Source organism: Cyprinodon variegatus, unplaced genomic scaffold, assembly GCF_000732505.1.
Source record: "Cyprinodon variegatus isolate N-32 unplaced genomic scaffold, C_variegatus-1.0 Scaffold306, whole genome shotgun sequence".
In the NCBI taxonomy this organism is placed as follows: domain Eukaryota; kingdom Metazoa; phylum Chordata; class Actinopteri; order Cyprinodontiformes; family Cyprinodontidae; genus Cyprinodon; species Cyprinodon variegatus.
Window position 1 is genome coordinate 702,616 of NW_015150759.1, and position 20,788 is coordinate 723,403.

Genomic DNA, 20,788 nt, shown 5'->3' on the forward strand with positions numbered 1-20,788 from the left:
CTGTGGTACTCCACATGTAACCTTTGAGCATGTGGAAGATCTGTCATTAACGTGAACAAACTGAAATCGATCAGATAGATACGATTTAAACTAGTCTAGTGCTGTTCCTTTAATTCCTACAAAATATTCAAGTCTTTCTAAGAGATTATTATGATCAACTTTATCAAATGCAGCACTGAGATCTAAAAGGACGAGCACAGATACAAGTCCATTATCTAAGGCCATGAGAATATTATTTGTGTCTTTCACCAGAGCTGTTTCAGTGCTATGATGAGCTCTAAAGCCAGACTGAAACTCTTCAAAAAGTTCATTATGGTGTAAGTGATCGCAAACTTGTTTAGCAAATATTTGCTCAAGAACTTTAGATAAGAAAGGAAGATTAGATATAGGTCTATAATTTACCAGGTTTTCTGGATCGAAAGAATGTTCCTTAAGTAAAGGTTATACATATCAGGCTGTACATATCCCTGTTGGAAGAATAGATTAATTGGTCAAATTTAATGTCATTTATTGCACAGTGCTGTGAAGTTTAGCTGGCAGTATAATGGCAAAAATTAAGTCTGCCTTCTTCCTTCATGAAAAATGTTTTCTTGCTTTGCTTTGATGCACAGTAGCACTTGTTGATACATTCTCACATTCAGTTTATTTACACACATTTGAAAATACAGCCACTGAGCCCTAAGCTTTGTGTTTGTCTCGTTAAAAATTGTGGCCTGGCTCAGATGTGTGAAACCGCTGCAGCAATGACATATCTGTCACTAATTCACCTTGAAAAGTAGCAACTTCTAACTGATGCTTGATATCTGGAGTCAAGGACAGAGAAGTTCATACTTCAAAGCATTCAAAGTTTAAATCCAGACCGAGAAGTTATTATTTTTACCGTGATGCCAAGATGATGTCAGATTAATGGAGTCACAGGTGTTGCGTCGTAATCTAACACCTGGTGCTCTTTGAGGTCCTGGCTGCTCAGTATCGGCTGCAGGAAAAACAGAGTCAGGCTTTTTGTGAAGTAGCAGGAGTTGTGGTGCATTTGATTAATCAAAAGTTTGAAATTCTGGGTGTCGGGCTGGAAAATCAAACAGAATTATAAAGTGTTTTAGGGTCCCAAATATTAGTAATATTTTTTTACACTAGGGCCACAGTTAATCCATTTTAACAGAAAAGCAGCAGTGAAGGCTCAGAGTATTGAACATTGGGGACTATAATATAATGGGGTTATATAACCCAATTTAATGTCCAGGAGATCATTTATTTTCTGAATGCATTTTACCAAGTACAAGGTTCAGAAAAACAAAATTGTCATCTATGGTAAACATGTCAAAGATGGATTTTAAATTCTTATGAAGCAGGTCTCTTTTGGCTGAATGCATTCCTTCTTCCTTATAAACAATTATTTGGTATGAAATTTTAGTGCTTTACATGAACACTGGTTATAGTTCATAAGGCGTGATGTAGTACAGTCTAACGCTCCTGTAAATGGTAACAGTTCAATACAGGAGTCTAAAACATCATTATTTATCGTTGGTGAAGGTTCTCAGTCATTCGGGTCATAGTCATTCCCAAAAAAGGTTAAAAACGCTCCACTGGACTTTGTTTCCAAATTTCAAGACGTTCCGTTTCCCATCCTGGAACTTTTTTCAATTCAAAATGTCCAGAATAACATTGAGTTTGAGGTTTTATACAGTAGCTCAACAAAGCCTTGTTTTTGTTTTGAAAACATGCAAACTGGAACGGACGAACGGTTAGCCTGCAATGCCCCATACCTGTCTAAGTGTCTGAAAGGGGGGTTGTTAAAGGGGACTGTTGGCCTGGCTGAATAGGCGAGGTCCTCGGCTCTCCTTGAATGGGAAGCAAAACGTCTTTAGACTTGGAAACAGAGTCCAGTGGATTGTTTTTAATTTTTTTTTGGATTCATTATATATTGTTCAGAATATAATTGGTCCAGCTATTTTTAACCAACAGAAGCAAAAAGATGCAGTCCATTACCCCAGATTTTGAAATGACTTCCTTTGTGTCCTGTAGGGATTTTCTGTATGTATGCAAACTGATTGAGATCATGATTATGAAATATTAACACAGTATCTGCTGTGTTGTTAAGGGCAGATATATGTTTTCATCTAAACATAGATTATTTTTATATCCTCCATCCTTTTTTCATATCTCAGTGAAACACCGGCGGACGAGGAACCCACTCAGAAGGAGGAGCCTGTGGATGAAGATGAAGATGAAGAGCAGCAAGAGGAGGAGGAGGAGGAGGAGGAGGAAAATGAGGAGGAGTACCACTATGTGTATGAAGATGAGGAGTCGGACAGAGATGATGAGGAGCAGAGGAAAGAAAGCAGCAAATCATCAGAGAAACTCGATGATGACAAGATTTTAGAAGAAGTAAAAGGTAATTAATAATTTCTCAGTATTATCACATATGTTCTGTTAATTTGTAAATGGAGGCTCAAAGTTATATTATTATTTGCCTTAATTCACAACTCATCAGTGTACATTTCAGGTCACCCTGCCCTATGTGTTCCATTGATCAAGTAAAAACCGGCTGCTCCACTATTTTTAATTGGCCGTGGTTGTAGATTTAGTCATGATGAGTGTTTGCTGGCAGCTTTCTGAGGCCTGTAGAGGCCTGATGATCTAACAAAGCTATCCCCCGGCAGCCGTGTGCACTCTGGAGGCTGAGACCGGCCCCTGTCGTGCCTCCATGCCTCGCTGGCACTTCGACGTCAGCCTGAGGAAGTGCGTTCGCTTCATATACGGTGGCTGTGCCGGCAACCGCAACAATTTCGACTCCGAGGAGTACTGCATGGCTGTGTGCAAACGCCTGAGTAAGTCTGACGTGACGGAGGCCTGTGTGGCTGCGCCTTCCTCTCTGTGTCTGTCGGCCTGAAAACCCCCGAGGATCTTCTAGGTTTAGCTTTTCTCTGATTTAGAAGAACTCACACACCTCTGGGCACTAATGATTTCATCATACTTTCTAAAATCATCTAACCTTCTATACACCAATTTAATTCCATCTGTTTCTCCTTTTCTTTTTACACCCCAACTCTTAGAACAACACATTCGACTCACATAATGCTAATTTCTAATAGTTAACTACATTTATAAAGTGTTCCTTATCATAAAATTTAGTTTTATTATCCAAGATTTTTTTTCAAAGCAGCTTTAATTTCATCATACATATTTTTACCTGTTTATATTTTATGGATATTACTATTAAAAAAGATTGAGCTAATTTTTCTTGTATCTTAAAAAAACCTGCTTTACAGGCAAGACAGATTAATAGATAAATGTAAATCCTTTGCAATCAAATGTAGGCGACGTCTTCATGTTATCAGGTTAAGAGGTTCATTTAGATTAAACCCTTTTTTCTAGTGTAATATAATTAAAACAACAGTCTGAATGCTAGAGTGCACAGTGCACACACATGTTGAAAATATAAGGTTAACAAATTTCAGAAGAACAAAATAATAAAGCAGTTTATTTCAAACATGTCGAAGAAAAAGTGCAAAACTAGGAAAAAATGAAACACTGAAAAACTGCAGTAATTTTCATATTTAAAAAAAAGTAATAGAACTAAAAACTTAAAAGCTTAAATCTATAAAAAGGAAGAAAAAACTCATGTTAACAGTAGTCGCAAGCTGCATAGGTGCTCATTTATATCCTTAAACTGAACAACAGTTAACAGAGGTTTTAATAGATCTAAAGGATTTTTTTTGTTAAAGGTAGCAGGAGAAGACTTCTACATAATTTAGCATCTAATGCAAACAAGTCAGGGTAAAGTAGAGTACATGAACTGTTTTACATTTCTCAGATTAGAGTTGTTTAAAATAGACTGTAAACTAGAAAACACAGATTAATCTACCTTAAATAAAATATCCACCTGCATAAAAGCCCATTTTCAAACCTGTGGAGGTATTACCTTAAACTGAAACTAAACTCTTTTCACATCCCAACATATTTTATGATGTTAGATCTTTACTTGGCACCACGCTAGATGTAAAGTCTTAATAGATTGTTTTTATTTTCTGCATCTAAAACCTCAGTAGAACAAAGAAAGATAGCTTGCAGGGTAACGTCAACACTCTGACCCAGTCATACATTGAGCCCCAGCTTGATATTAAAAATGTTTTTCTTGTTTTTTTTTCTGCTTTTTTAAAGTCTGTGTTTACATGCATGCTTTCAACCCTTATTCTTATGTTTCCTGTCATTTTTGTTTCCCCGTCTGTTTGTTTTGTAACATTTTTTCATGTTTCTTTGTTGCTTTTGCTCACAGAGCACTGCCATTATTTATAGAAATCCACCAGGATGTCGTTATGTATCTGTTGTTTTTTTGGTTTTTTCTTGTTGTTTTGTTTTATTTTTTTTTTATGTTATTCACTTTTATTAGGGCAAACATAGTTCAGGAAGTTATCCAACTGGATTTTGTTACATTTAAAAGCAAAAGGAAGACTATAAAGTAGAGGCATTTGGAGCGGGAACTCTTTCTCCTTCTGGTTTTGATGCTTTAGCGACGTGATGAGGTCTGTTCCTGTTTTCGACCCGGTGGCGCTGTTGTTTTGGTGACTTGCATTGATGCAGGTGGGGAGACTTTATAGTGAAGAACCTAGAAAAAAAAGGCAACTTATAACGCCCCTGTCCACCCAACTGTCAAAAACGGTGATGTTTCCATTAGCGCCGGAGACACGGCTTGTCAGCTGAAAGCCGATGAGGAGATGAAGGAAAATTTGAACTGAAAGACTGTCAGATTCCCTAAAACATATCAGCCTTACTGTGGGTGGAGGAACGCCAATGAAAGGAGTGCTTCTGAGTAACAAATCTTTCTCCCCCATTTCAGCTCCCTCGCTCTCGCTGTGCCTTCATTTGTTTCTTTTTGTCTTCCTGTCTGCCTTCATCTCTTTTTATGTGAATACTTTCCAAATTCACTTTTATTTTATTTTTTTCTGAATTTCCAGCTGTGCCGCCGACTCCTCAGCCCACCGACGATGTGGACATCTACTTTGAGACTCCTGCCGACGACAAAGAGCACAGCCGCTTCCAGAAGGCCAAGGAGCAGCTGGAGATAAGGCACCATAATCGCATGGAGAGGGTGAGCGGGCCAAATCTGTACAATTAGTGCACTTACTGGCTTTTTTAAAAATCTTCTGCTTTGAAACAGAGAGTCTACTAAAGCAGCAAAGTTAAACTTTAGTTTTTATTTTTGTAAGCGGTGTTGCATTTCTATTTTTCAAAGGGAGCTTAGAAAGTTACTATAATGACTTGTAAAAATTCTCCATACTTATCCTTTACCAAAAAAAGAAAGTTTTCTTGTTTTTCTTTCTTTTACTAAAAGAAAATGAAATTGATTTTCTGCAAATGTCTGTGCTGCAGGTAAGGAAGGAGTGGGAAGAGGCTGAGCGGCAGGCTAAGAACCTGCCCAAGGCTGAGAGACAGACGCTGATCCAGGTAAGTCCCAGATCCTTCCCTCTGGGAGCCCCCCCATCCTCCACCTTTGTCACTTTGTTTGGGTCAGATATGACACCTCACAGGCTCAGAGTCTCTGCTCCAGTAATTATCCTATTTCCTGGCTGCTCTATCTTTACCACTCTAACTCTAAATTAGGACATTGTCTAAGTAGGGAGATGTCTAAATGAGTCTCCCTTTAGATGGCCTGAAGGCAGGAAGGCTGGAACTTTAATGGAAATAAAATGAGTGCCATTCTATATCCTTATCTGTTAATGTTTGCGGCATTGCTTTCAGCACTTCCAAGCTATGGTGGAGTCCCTGGAGGAGGAGGCTGCCAGCGAGAAGCAGCAGCTGGTGGAGACTCACCTCGCCCGAGTGGAGGCTATGCTGAACGACCGCCGCCGCATAGCCTTGGAGAACTACCTGGCTGCCCTGCAGGCGGACCCTCCCAGGGTAAGAAGAGCCCTCATTTACCCCAGTTTAAGGCTCAGCTCTCCTTCTTTAGTATTAAGGAGTCAAAAAATCGGGGGGTTTCTTCAGGTATGGAAGCAATAAATTAGGAGACATAAAAAAAAAACAGAGATTAATAATCAGATTTTCTGAACATATCAATTACTCAAGGCATTTTTAGACTAATTGTACATAATTGATGAATAGAAAAAGAACAGCTGTGCCCCTTGGATGCATTTTAATTTGAGAGATTTTTGCAAAGTCACTCATTATATCATTATTTTCAGAAACAAAATCTTTAAGAAAAAAGGTAACGACTAAATTTGAATTTCTTCCAAAACACTTTATTGTCAACGTGTTTGCCAGCTGTATGTATAAAGATTTAACACACATATATATAAGCTCAAATTGCTAGTATACACACAAAAAATAAAAATATAAATATATGAACCAAAAGTTAATAAATGGGGGTAGCTTACTTTGGTTACTCAGTTGTTCCTAATATTTTACATTTTAAAAGGAGTTTTGGTCAAAATATATTGAAATGCCAAACAGGTCATTGCTCCGAAAATTAGTATCATTCTTGAACTGCTCATTCCAAGGATCACAAACAGCCCATAGTTCCCCAGGTTAGAGGTTTATTGGCTGAGATCAATGATCAGAGAAAAAAAAAGATCAGAGCAAAAAAGACAGAAGATCTAATTTACTAATTTAATTGTATTTGTTTCTAAATGAAGAACTGAAAATAAAATTGCAATCTAGAAATCTTCTGTTGAAATAATAATTTCCTTTATAAGTTCCTTTTATTTAATAGGGTTATTTTTTCCCCAAGCAAAATTTTTAACTGTCATCAAAATAGTATTACTTCCAAATTTCAGGATTATGTTAAAAAAATCAATAAAAATGTGTTTTCTGCTCCATGCACCAGGTTATTGTTCTCCTTTTTTCTGGCAGCCTTTAACACATCTTAATTTGATGTTAACTAGGATCAGTTTAAAGGGTTGAATTCATAAATTAAAATGTGAGCCTGAAGATGTTTGACCATTTGTGTTTCAGCCCCACCGTATCCTGCAGGCCCTTAGAAAGTACGTCCGTGCCGAGAACAAGGACCGCCAACACACCATCCGCCACTACCAACATGTCCTGGCTGTGGATCCGGAGAAAGCAGCTCAGATGAAGTCTCAGGTTGGTGGTTTTATCCCGTTAGCTTAACTAACCTGGGGATTACTGCAAATATTTTTTTAAAATATCAACTTTGAAGACCGTGTAAATTGTCTACTAAACACATTATAAATGACATAGGTGAAAAAGTCTCCCGGCCTTTTATGATTACACTGTAGCTCTAGAATTAAGTTTCTGTTTCAATATTCCTATGTTTGAGGATTTCTTGGGTGTGTCTAAAAATGCAGCCTCATCTCATCATGCCTTCAATGAACAGTTTGTGAACGAGCCCCTCCCTCCTCCAAAACACAGGGACTCAGACGCAGCAGCTGCAGCCTGTCTGCATTTAGAGAGACTCTCCTCATTGAACCTGAGTCCCACAATAACTGATCCCCCTCCTGAATTAAATATTAGAGTATAGATATTATATTTATTGTATTTCTTTTAGTTCAAAACCTTTGCAGAGAGATAGAATAGCATGTGGGCTTCGTTTCAGCGACCCTGATGGACACAACCCAGCATCTCTGGGCAGAGAACTTAGACGTATTTTCATTATTTTGACCTAATTTTATATGTTTAGTTGCGTTTTTAATCATTCAAAGTTGGTGGAGGGATTAATAAAACATATTTCTGTGGTGTGACAAACTGAGAACACACATTTATTTCTAATTTGCATGATCTTTAATGTTTTAGCCCTAGTGGTTGTCTGGTTACCTCATTTTCTCTGGCATATTTCATGAAGTTTGTTTCATAAACTAAACTAAACTGCACTTGAATTATAAAGTATTATTCTGTGACAGAATGTTTGCTCATTTCCAAGCTTCTTGTCAACAATAACCATATTCCAGTGTTATGTCTAAGTGATATTTCATCTGTTCATCTCCAACTATCCTTACAGTCTATTTAAAGTCTGTCTTTTAGAAGTCCTTGCAAAATGTCAGAAANAGAATGTTTGCTCATTTCCAAGCTTCTTGTCAACAATAACCATATTCCAGTGTTATGTCTAAGTGATATTTCATCTGTTCATCTCCAACTATCCTGCCAATATATATATTGGATTTTTTTCAACAGTCCTTGCAAAATGTCAGAAAATTCTGGATATTTTAGTCTGTGAAAGATGTAGATCTTTATCATGTGTGGAGATTTCTGCATGATAAATTTGAAAGCGTGTGGCGAGCTGATGTTGGTCCTCCTCCTGGTGCTGCTCAGACAGACCAGGGATAATGATGTATCCGTGTGCACCTCTCTGCCCTGTTTGTTAACGTGTGGGCGGCATGGAGAGCGTGTGTCTCTGAGTTGGAGTCCGGGAGGAGGGCGGATGTTTCATTCACTTCAGCCTGAGCTGGAGATTAACACGGCACAGGTCTTGTGTAACGCTGGACTCTGAGCTGCTGGCGCAGGGATTAGGGTGGAATCTCCTCCACTCTGTGCACATTACTGTCTGTTGGTGCCCTTTGACTCCGTTTAAAGTTTCTAGATAACACAACAGATGGATGAAACAAAACAAGGAGTTGGAACATGGGCGTCCAGGGAGGATAGAGGGTTTTTATTCCAATAAAAGTAGATGTGGGCCTGCTTTCACTGTCAGTTGTTCCTTTGTGACTCATCAGCAAGAATTGCTGCTTTATTAAACCCTTATTTCGAGAGTTTACATCTGCTCTTCTGTCATAATAACTTCAAATATCTGCAGTTAGAGAGATTGCTAAATGCATCAGAATTTCTGCTCTTGCTTCGAGATGTTTAATATTTCCTGATGAGGGTTGTTTGTCAGGAAGGAGCCACAGGCTTCAGTCTGCTGCTAATGGTAAAGGTGCTTTAGTGCCACCTGTTGCTTATTCTCAGGCACTGCATGATAAAACATGCGGTAAACATCAGCTGTCTGAGGACAGTTGTTATCTTGTGACGATCAGTCTTTGTCAGAAAAGGTCTATTATTGTTATATGGTTTCTTTACAGACAGACAGTAGGAAATATGCCCTTTGAGCCTTTTCTGAAACTTGAGATGTCTTTTAAGCCTGTGATGTGGTTAAAGACTGGAGCTGATAAGCAGCAGATCCTGTCACATGAGCTCTGAGGGAAGAAAATATTACATGCCTCAGCTTGTTTTGTGTTTCATGTTTGAGGCTTGAACAATCCTGAGTTCATCCAGTTGAAAATGTTCTAACCTGGAGAGTTAATTTCCGTACCTGTGCATTTTTAAAATGACAAGGTGGAATCAGTCGGTCATCTGGGATCGTGGTTGTCTTGTATTTATTTCATATTTATGAAGGGATTCCTAAGGTTTCTCTTCTAAGATTAATTCAGATTTTATTTTATTGTTCATCATCCATCCTTCTATTTCTATTCTATATCTACTTTAAAAAGTTGGTTACAAAATGCTTGAAGGTTGAACCTGTGCTAGTCTGAAATCTTTGAAATGAAGAAAGTATCCTAACAAAAAAAAAAAAACAGCCTCTTCTGTAGCAAATTTACCTTTAGTGATTATATAACTTATGAGTTACTGCAACATTTAATTTCCCTTGGGAATTAATAAAGTATTTTTGAAATGAATGGAGTTGAATATGCATGTCAGATAAAGTAGCAGGGCAGGTGGCATTATCACCTCTATGTGACAGCAGAGGTCGACGTTTTCTCTTTCCATCAATCTTGAGTGAGTTGCTGATGACTATAAAATCATGATTGAAAGATGATGCTTTGTTCAGGTGAGGAGAGAAAGTAGAGAGAAAAGAAACAGGACAAGCAGATCAACGCATGCAAATAGTCAAGATCTCAGTCAAGCTGAATGTTTATGGTGCAAATTTATCAACTGCATGAGAAATTCCCTCCTGCAGCGCTCGGTCAGCTGCTGTGTGAGCAGGTTTCAACATTATTGAGGAAACATGTCGGCATTCTTCTATTGATGGACATTGATTTCAGTTTTCAATTTACTGTTTTTTCAATCTTAATTAAAAAATTAAAAAAATGTGTCCAATTAATTACAAAAGCAGTAAAATTGAGCAAAAAGTAAAAACATATTTTGAAGTCTGAGTGAGTTTCCTCAGAGGCTGGTTAATGTATATGTCAGCTGAAGGTTCCAGTATGAATTTGATGAACAGCAATTTAAATGGCTGATTTATTTGTCTCCTAACATCTTTCATTAATGACTCTGAAATCAGTTGTTTGCTTTCAAAAACCTGCATAACACAATCACAGATCTAGCTTTATTTAAAACCCCAAACATCAGTATTCTGTTTGCTTAACTCCTTATTTTTCTGCTTTCCTGATTTCAGGTGATGACCCACCTGCGGGTGATCGAGGAGAGGATGAACCAGAGTCTATCTCTCCTCTACAAAGTACCTTACGTGGCCGAGGAGATTCAGGATGAAATTGGTGAGTCTCGTTCAGTCTGAGCCCCTCCGGCCGCCGGCTGGAGAATGAAGTGAAAATGAAATTCACACTCGTGTCAGGGAGATAAATCCAACACCTTTCATTTTCTGCAGCTTGCATGGATTTTTATTTTGATCTGAAGCAATCCCTTTTTTTTCCCTTCTTGCTAAAATGAAATATAAATGCAAGCAAGGACCCAACGGTTGGTTTAAATGTGTCGATGTGACCCAATTATTCAGACACACTACAGCATTGTCTTATCTTCCACCATGAGCTGGTGATGAAAAAATTTAACAAAGACATCCCCCCTTCTGTTTCCAAGGCCATTCCCATCAGGAGCTCTTGCTTTTATGCTTTACTAGTTATCTCAATTTTAGAATTTTAAAATGTTCCCCAGTTTTCTTTGCTTTATTTGGGAGCTCTAAAGTTGAAGCATAAATTAAAGTTGAGTTACGGTAATGACAGAACTGGGTCACGGCTTTCACTGAGCGGCGTTCGTTTGGGAAATCCAGAGCTGAGTTTTGTGAAAAACATCTTTCAGAGAAACACTAATTGGTAGTTAGCAGGAACAGAAGCTGGCGCCACTCTTAGAAAAATGGCAGAAAAAAAACAGTATCTGGTGATTTTCTTTCTTTCTATAGTTCCACTCAGAAATATGTAAACACTCATCATATGCTTAAATAATAATTTGAGGCTATTAATTATTCGTTTTAACTGTTTTTTTTCCAAACTTGAAAGAACATACAGATTACCACTTCAGGGAATTAACTAAGCAGAAAAGCGAGGCACAAGTTTGATAAATTTATGGAGAGTTTTTTCAATCAGCTCAGGATTAAAATGATAAACACTAAAACATTGCCTCAGATCAATAGATAAATAGCTGAAATGTGTATTTTAACAGAAAAATTACACAAAAAATCCCAACAAAACTTTCTAATTAGAATAATTGGTCAAACATCTCACTAACGCCTGAAGCCTGTGGATCACAGATCACAGTTCCTCTGCAATGATCTAAGAGACATTTATCCAAATATTACTGGATGAGTTTTTGTATGTAATTTAAGCCCTAATTTATTGTTTTCAGATTTGTGTGCCCAAACCTTTTTATTTTTATTCCTGGTGGTTGTAGTTTGGATGATCATTTTACGCAAGAAAAAAGAACCATTTTAAGCAAAGCAAGTTTATTTATATAGACAATTTAAAGTGTTGTACATGAGAAAAGAAAAAAAGAAAGGAAAGTGCATAAAGGCAACACATATAGACAAAGAAATTAAAAGTTGCACATTAAGATGGAGGATTATTTTAAAAACAATAATTTTTTTTTAAACAAAAAAATGAATGATGTTTGTAAGATGAGTTGATTGATAATCCCTAAATTGAACCATTTCTGTATCAGTAACATTTATAAAATGCCACAAATTTCATTGCTGTTTTCTAAAACCAAAGAACTTCTTAGACTTTGGTTTAAAGAAAAATAGTTTTAAGACTGATTAAAAGATTTTATCCTGATTTACTTTGTGGTTCACTTAAAACCGTGATTTTGCCCTATGTCCAAATTCTACAGCAGAATTACTTTCAGAATCATCTGCCTTTTGTTTTTAGAAGCTCAGGTTATGTTGCACTCAATAAACCAGTTAGTCTTTGTTTACAAAACACTTTAGAGCAGTAAATAGGGGGCAATTAGAAACAAACTGTAAAAGCTTACGAGCTAAATCATGTGGATGTCGTTTAAAAGGACAGAGAGGAAGCAGCAATCTTCATGATGATCAGATCAGGATAAATCCATTAATGAGTGAAATGGATCATCACTGGTATTTAAATAGATTGATCAAAAAAATATACAATACAATAAATATGGAAATTATATCAAATTACTTATAATAATCTTAGTTATAATAATTGAATTAGGAAGAAATGCACTTAATGCACCTTTTTCTTCATGTGTTGATTCTTAAATACAAAGTAATGAATCTGTTGTTTGAATGAAGCATTACTGGAAGGATTATTACCACACCTGGAGGCTGACAAGGATATTCTAATTTGTTCTTCTGTAGACGAGCTGCTCCAGGAGCAGAAGGCTGACATGGACCAGTTCCTGTCCTCCATCTCTGAATCACAGCCTGACGTCACCGTGCCGTCGGAGGAGGGCGTGGTAATCCCCTACTCTGAGGGCAAACCCTACCGGCCCATCCAGGTCAAGTCCCTGGGGTCCCGCCCGGAGCCAGAAGGTATGCAGCATGAGGAACAGCACTGTGGCTGCAGGTGCAGCCGGTCTCACACTAAAGTGTTTCTGAAGGGCGCTGGCGTTGGAGCGCGTCACAGCCGCTGCTAGCTGACAGAGAAGGGCTGCCAGTGTGTTGTAAACTGATGAGAACGTGTGGTGGAGTCGAGGCACGAGGCTTATCTGCGTCTCCACGTTTCCCCGAGGCCGAGCCTTTAACAAAGCTCCACCGTTCAGATCAAGCTGAGCTGCAGCCAGTCGCTTCAGGGGAAAATGAACAGTTTGGGCTTCATTTTTCATCACAAACAAAAGACTGACTCCTTAAGGAGAGAGAAAAATGATGGATGGAATACTTCCAGCAAGAAGGAAGGCAAATTACAATCAAACCCCCGAAGAGCGTTTAAGATATGAGCCAGCGGCCCAGAGGGCTGAGACAGGGCTGCCAATTCTCAAACAGCTTCTGTTTTTTAAATTCTCTCATTTATTTTCCTGCTCCTCCCTGCTCAGCTCTTTGGTCAATCAGTTAACAGAGCTTGATAATCCTGCCTTTCTCTTCTCACCTAAGTTTTCTTTCTTCTCTTCGTCCCCTTTTCTGATCTTCTGTTTTTCTGTTGGTCATTTCTAACGTCAAGGCGACCTAGCAGACTCCCCACGTGCCTTCAAGAAAGGTGGGTGCCTCTGTTGCGTCTTGTTTTCCTCATCCAACTAAGCCATCTCCATTTTTACCTTTTCTCCTTTGCTTTTCCTCTCCCTCTGACCCTTTCTTACTGACCACCCTGATTTAATCACTTATCATTTGCTGTTTATTCTTTTATTCCATATATCTGGATTATCACCTCATGCTTTGTAGAAAAGCTGGTAGCTTTAACATCCTCTCTCAGAAAGATTCGTCAGTCTGTTGCCTCTCACTGTAATTATTCCACCAACCTCATGGATATTTTTCTCACCAGCCGTCTAGTTTCTAATTGGAGCTGTGAAATGTAGAGCTCTGCTCTGAACTCAATGTTCAAAACTTCAACATGAACTTGTGTGATGTCCTACAAATCCAGAGACTAATGCAAGTTTTAAAGCCTCCCTACCCTCTTTATGCTTTAATCCTAAAACACCAGGCATTCAACAGCCTGGAGGACTATCGATCAACACTACCTTAAAAGATACAAGAATTTTCTGGCTGCCTGGATGGAGATATATTTTTATGATGGTTTGAGTCTGTGATCAAGGCAATGATCATGTCTCTCATCGTCTCTAACCAAGGAAAAGAGTTAGCTACTTTGGTTGGTGCAGTAAATCGTCTTAGGAAATTGATTATTAATCATTTCTCTCATTGATTATCTTTTATTAGTAGCATAAAATCTGTTATTTAAAAAAAAGGTGACATTTTCTCCACTGTATAATTTGCTGTCCAGACAGGAAAGAGTAAAACAGATGAAGTTTAGATGATGCACTTTCACGAGCAGCGAGGAACTAGACTTTTGTGTCTATGAGGAATTTGTGATTGTGCACATTTATAAAATTCTTTGCCTTCTGTTCGATGTTATTATTTCAAAGTTATCATATTCCCTCCATCTTTCACATTTAATAACAGTAAAAAGCACAAGTAACAATGTTTTTTAATCTGCCAACACTAAGTGGGATATGCACGGTTTTTCCATTTTAGAGAGATTAAACCCGAAAATATGGCCTCCCTATATTTACTGTACCACTAAATTGATATGTAGAATAACTAATGGGGGGAAGCATCTATGTCCAGACTTTGACACATGAATATGCTTTGATGTAAACCATCCTACTGCAGCTCTGACTGCATGTTTATGCCTGTTGTTTATTTGGAAGGAAGCATTTACACTGATCTTTTCCAGTCTAGCTTGTTTTTTCCTGAATTGCCCCGTTTGTTGCTTCATCCATGATCTGTAGTGTTTTCTGCTGCTTTCCTGACTTGCCCCATGTCCTCTTATGTATTTTCTGATTTCCTCAACTTTAGACCTAAAGTTCTAAGAAACAGATTTTTTTTTTTTTACCTCTCAAAACCCACCATTTTATAGTGTTTAAAATTAATAACTCAGAATGCATGAAAATTACACTGGTAAAGTGTTTACCAATATGGACATATTAGATATCATTGGAAAGCTTAGATTCTCCACAATTCAACCACCAAGTTCATTTTCTGGACATAGCGAGCACCAAAGTACAATTCACACATATAGCAGCATGTTAAAATGTAAACATGACAAAGCAGCCACAACAAGCAAGCATGTCTTTAGTACTGCTGTTCAAAAAAGACCTATTATTTTTGAAAATACAAAAAACCACTTTGATTCATGTTTGAACTGATGCAGCTTAGGCTGTGTTTTACTCACCCAATTTTCATTAATATATTCAGAAACTAGAGGGTGTTAAATTTCAAATAATGTATCACACATGTAAATTGGGCTTACAGTTCCTCAGTTTGCCTTTCTATTTGGGTATGTAAAATAGGCGAGAATTTTCCAAATGAGGAGGATGTTAAGAGGTTAAATAAGGAAACAATTCAATTGGTTTGATTTTTCTATAAGGTGCTGTACAACCCTGTCTTATAAGAGTCACTCCTACTATGGAAAATTTGTCCACTGATGTTGATTTGTCCTCAAAGAGAAAATGTCCAATCTGATGCCTTTATTATAGAGTAGTTTAATACATAAATTAAATAGTTATCACATTTTTCTTTGCATTGTATAGTGTTGGTTGTTTAAACATCTTAGCTGCTCTGCAGACAGGTCTTACTGTTTTCCGAGCGTCTTTGCAGCTGCCTGACCTCCACCTCCATGCTCCCCCTGCAGGGGCTAATTTTACTCAGCTTTTTAGAGGGAATCATTGTCTCCTTTCTTTCAAATGCTGGTGTAGTTATTGGAAAATGAATCTTTTGCAGAGCTACCATTGAGAGATTGCATAAATCTAGATGTCTACAGGCGTATCTCCAGTTTGAGAGGGCCTTTGTGGCAGCACAGTGCAGTGTTCACAGTCCTGTCTCTGTGCTGAATGGGAGAAAGGGTTTTGTTGTCACCAGTCGACTAATACGACTGATGCAACAGTTGTGACGAAAAGATCTTGGATGCCTTTGTGCAGCTATCGGCCACCAACATCCCCACCCCTGTTTGTCTGTTTGTTTTGTCTGTTTGTGTCTATGTGGCATTACTGACCGGGCCTCCTGTACCTCCTCAAGGCTCTGCCATGGCTGGTCTGGATGGTCTGATCGGCGCCGAGGAGAGAATCATCAACAGCAAGCCGAAGATGGGAGAAAACGTGGTAAGTGTTTGTCATCTGTGACCTGCGAGCAGCTTTGTTAAAGCCGAACACAGAGCAAACTCCAGACGGGTTCATTTCATTGCCCTGATGTCTGTGAGGCGCAGAGGAAGATTGAGACGGATGAAACTAGCAGGCGCTTTCACACGGCTCTCTTAATTTCAGCTTTTACTGTGACGGATTATTCCAGTAACTATGTTGTCATAGTTACATCCGTCTCACTCTGGGCTATTTGGGCTGTCTGTGTGTGGCTTCCTCTAGTCGCTCTTCATGCAAATCGGCTCCACGCTCCGTTCAAGCAGTCACTGCATGTCACTTTCCCTCGCCAAACTCACCAGGCCTCCTCATGGATTTTCCAACCATGTTTGGCCTCTGTGTGCATCTTGTGTTCTGCATGCCAACACCCAACCAAGAAGCTTCATGTTTGTGTGCATGATGAGGGCTATGATGCATGAGCTTTGCTTTTAGACAGGCTGTTTTCCTGAGATAGAGCAATCTGAAGGTGAAATTACCCTTGAATAAAATATCTTCTCTACTACAGAAAATCTGTATTTTTCTGCAAAACAAAAAAAAGATTTTTTTACTTCTCTCTATCTCCTGAAAGCCCTGCCCATATCCCACTGATCCAGTAATGAGTAAAAAGATGCTGCTGATTTGTTTAATAAGAAACGTTTGGTGTGTGACCGCAAAAATTCAAGTGGAAAGAAAAAGTCTAAACACCCTATTAAATATTGTGTTCTGTTTACGTAAAAAAATGATGCTATGATAATGTTATCATTAACATTTTTTTTCTAATGGGACTATTGATGGATTGATTGCTCTATTTTTTTACACTTGACATAATAAATATGCAGCACTGTAAGAAGGGTGTGCAGACAATTAAATCCGCTGCATGTTAATAATGCTTGCAACACCCCTCCCTCTCTCCTTCCAGTTTGAGAAAAGAAAACTTTAAGCGTTTCATCACCTAAACACTGCTGCACATTCACACTCTCTTGCTTTCCTGCCTCTCCATTTCTGTCTAAAAGAAGGAAGAAAAAAAGGCAAATTATTTCTCACACACACACATTGTTGTGAGTGTAACCTGGGCTCCCCTGTCTGTGTTGACAGGTGATTGATGAGTCTCTGGATGTTAAGGAAGTGGTTTACAGTGCTGAGAGAGTCAGCGTTATGCATGGTGATGAGCTGGTGAGTATAGCTGCGCCCTCCTCTGGGCTCTCTGGGGAACTACAGCTACTGTTAGTGGGGAGAAGGTGAGAGGAGGAGAGTGTAGAAGTGTGCAACCAAACTATGTTTTAGCAGACCCTCTTTGTCCCCCCTCCCTTTATTTTGTTTTGTAATTTTTGTATTTTATTCAAGCAAAAAAAAAAAGAGAAATTTAATTTATCATTCCTGCATGGGAGCATGTTTGTTATGTGAATGTACCAGAATGTACACGTATGGAAATATCTACAGAAACTGACGTGGCTCAGTTTTTGTGTGGGAATGAGTTGCGTAAATTCCCCCCTGCCTCCGTCCACATATGATCAGACTGTGTCATATGTGCCAAATTATGTGAATGTAGAAAAGCAGGTTGTGACGAAACACCAGCTCTGATGAGAAAACAGTTTTCTTCCCAGTTTCCTCAAGTCAGTGGGAATTTTCTGTTAATTTAGAGTAAGAAGATTAGGATTTAGATATGGATTTACCATCCTTATTCTTATTTGGGCGATAAAAAATGTTGAATCACACAGGAATAATAAAAAACAGGAAGAAGTGAAATAACAAAATGACAACTTAACCATTGAATCTAATGATGATTGGCTTATTGAGTTCCAACTGCAAGAGATCGAAAGTAACTGATAATAACTGAGCTGCTTTATATGAGCTAAAAATATGGCTAATTGTTAATGCTTGTATTTGCTATGCTAATACTGGATGATGTCAATGCTAGCCTAGGCTATAACTGTAATTTAATTATAAAATCAGCAGTTTGTTCTACCGCTAATGGGGAAAACACTGTTAATCGAAAGTTAGTTCTTAGATAGACGTTGGTTTCTCGCTCTCTTATCTTAATCTTTCAGTTCTCTTTCTATTATCATAATTTACTTGGCAAAACACATGATTATCAAACAATTAATATCTGATTTTTCAGTATTTATTAACAAACTATCCGTTATTTCATTAATAATGACTAATCAGAACTTCATATTAAAGTAAAAAGGTGTAAAGTGAGAAAAACTACCAACACTATAAACTAGTCGACTGTTTTACAATTTTATGGGATGCAATATATAATAGTATTTATCATTAACTTTTAGACTTTGCCTGAATATGAAAACTGTTAAACAGCTAATTTTACAAATCTTAGTTTTGCACAATGGATCTTAAATCATCAACTAGACTTTCACCAAATTTTAACCAATAGTCTAGTTTTCTTTCTTTTTGCTAAAGGTGATCAAAAGTGAATTATTCCAATATATTTAACTAATTATTGTTTAGTTGCTTATGCTTTTAAAAAAATGTTACTGACCTGGAAGGATTGCTCAAGGCTTTCCCTCTCAGGTCGTTCATATATTTCGATGAGATCTGGGATAGAGAGTAATTTGATTAGATGTGCCGATGGCTTGGTTGATTTGACATGAAATTGAGCCGGTAATCCATAAACAGCATTTGGCACGATTGTGTCCACTCTGTCCTTCTTCAGTCTGAGTGAGCTAGCTGTTGACCCTGATGCACAGCGGGTCAAAACTCCTCTAGTTGATTGATTTCTGCACTTCAAAGGCACTTTGAGGGCCTTTGATCTGTAAAAAGTCATATTTCCCATCATCTCCTCTGAATAATTTGTATTTCATTATTTTTTTATCTAAATATTCTTTATATTCAAACTGATTTTATGTCCAAAATGTAAAAAAAAATGAGGCACTTCTATTTTTATCTAAAAATTCAGTATTCCTATGTCTCTCTCTCTAATTTTGCTATTGATCATCATTTACTCAGCACCTCACCTGCTGAGATATGAGATCAGAGCCTGCAGCAAACACAAGCGTATAGATTGTGTTGCATTGATTTGGGAGGAAATAAATACAACCCTTTTTTTCTGAGGTAAAATGACATTTCTGCTGATGGATGCAGAGAAATATGTTCAGTTAAATGTAGAAGCTGATAGTTGTGTCTTGAAGATCGCCTAAACCACGGCACATGGTTTTTCTTTGCTTTTTTTTCTTCAGTGTGCAAATAACAGGAAAAATTTGATTATTTTCAGACAGAGAAATAAATTCAAAATGTCGGCCTTACTTTTTAGAATGTTATATTTTAAAGTGATAACATAAAGCCGCTTAGTTTGAAGTCTAAATGACAATGAGTAAAACGAGTCTCCATCTCTCCAGCCTAACTGGTCTATCAATAGAGCTGTGTTTACATGCATTGCCTCATTCTTCTCTGTAATTTCCTCCTCTCACTTTGCTCCGCTATCAGGAGTCCTACCGCCCCCTGGGAGGGGACTTCAGCTTTAGCAGCACCGCACTGATTGGCCTGCTGGTGATCGCTGTGGCCATAGCAACTGTGATTGTGATCAGCCTGGTGCTTCTGAGAAAAAGGCAGTACGGCACCATCAGCCACGGCATCGTAGAGGTAAGGGTCCGAATAAAAAACAAGGGTGCGCTCATAATAGGCCAGGTTACAACTGATGTGTAAAAAATGCTGCACAGAAGTAGCTGCAGAGCAAATTAAACTCCTAAGTTGTTTGGTTTCATCGCACAAAATGGTTGACTCCCTCTGAAAAGTTATGTTTAACTCCCAGGTGGACCCCATGCTGACGCCAGAGGAGCGACACCTAAACAAGATGCAGAACCACGGCTATGAAAACCCCACCTACAAATACCTGGAGCAGATGCAGATCTAACCTGAACCTGGAGGGGGCGCCGTGGAGCCTGGCTGAGGACAGTCTCTGACAGGGGGAACATACTACTGACCAATAACAAATGATGCTATTGTTAAAATCCTTTGCATACATCCAAACTCCATTTACCGGTTTGTTCAGAACAATCCTTAAGTAACGCTTCTACTACTGCTACTGTTGTACTATAGAGCTCTTTTTGACCATGTGTCTGATGTTTCTGCCAATTCGCAAAATAGAAAAAGATTTATCTGTAATTATCAAGACAGATCAAGATGTATAACATTTCTTCTGAAATTTTTATGATGTGAAAAACAAATCAAGTTTCTTTAGTCATCAAACTGGCACTACATTTAGTTCGGGTTTTTTTCACCATGCAGACTGATGGGTTTCATTAAATAATCGGTGTTTTAATGTGTTCTTTTTAATCTCAATAGATCGCTTGTATATGAAGGTTCTTTGTACCAATCAAAATATTTAGTGAAAAAAAAACAAGAAACAAATGGGGAGGGGGGATAAATTCATGATTTATTTCTTTGCTTTGTTATAATAACAAATATACATGAAATGTTTAGATATACATAAATATATATATATATATATATATCAAATTAGATGTTTTTATTCCACTTTTTTTCTCAAAGGAATACATTATGAATTGGTTTGGGTTTTTTTTTATTTTCCTGTCTTGTTTTTTATGTGATGGTTACGAATGTTTGCAAGGCAGGCGTTAAAGAGGGAGATGATCTGGATGATCTGCACAGACCCCCAGCTCAAACGCATCTAAAAAAAAAAAAAAAAACTTTATTCAGTGAATGTCTACCCTTTTGCTTCAGATTTTACTCTGCCATTAGCTCGTTAAAGTCAACTTTGTAAAAGAAAAATTGAAATGCTAAACGGACACAGCAAGGCAATCAGACTCAAAGTTTGCCTAAACTGCTGAAATAATATATACACCCCTGCCACAAACACACATACAACAGACAACAG

At 38.0% G+C, this 20,788-nt stretch overlaps 1 protein-coding gene across 5 annotated transcripts in view; it reads left to right on the top strand.

Moving 5' to 3' along the window:
- The window catches only part of aplp2 (amyloid beta (A4) precursor-like protein 2), an 81,510-nt gene extending 60,968 nt beyond the window's left edge, over window positions 1-20,542 (top strand). The window contains exons 6-18 of one of the 5 annotated variants that reach the window (XM_015384181.1): window positions 2,166-2,392; window positions 2,661-2,828; window positions 4,956-5,089; window positions 5,371-5,445; window positions 5,740-5,898; window positions 6,952-7,080; window positions 10,325-10,424; window positions 12,476-12,649; window positions 13,275-13,310; window positions 15,842-15,924; window positions 17,032-17,109; window positions 19,378-19,533; window positions 19,703-20,542. In XM_015384181.1, coding sequence (XP_015239667.1) covers window positions 2,166-2,392; window positions 2,661-2,828; window positions 4,956-5,089; window positions 5,371-5,445; window positions 5,740-5,898; window positions 6,952-7,080; window positions 10,325-10,424; window positions 12,476-12,649; window positions 13,275-13,310; window positions 15,842-15,924; window positions 17,032-17,109; window positions 19,378-19,533; window positions 19,703-19,804 — 1,621 coding nt within the window. In that variant the 3' untranslated portion in view covers window positions 19,805-20,542. The remainder of the gene's footprint in view (window positions 1-2,165; window positions 2,393-2,660; window positions 2,829-4,955; window positions 5,090-5,370; window positions 5,446-5,739; window positions 5,899-6,951; window positions 7,081-10,324; window positions 10,425-12,475; window positions 12,650-13,274; window positions 13,311-15,841; window positions 15,925-17,031; window positions 17,110-19,377; window positions 19,534-19,702) is intronic. The other 4 variants (XM_015384186.1, XM_015384183.1, XM_015384182.1 and 1 more) reach the window with 4 other exon arrangements.
- The last annotated feature ends 246 nt before the right edge of the window (window positions 20,543-20,788 follow it).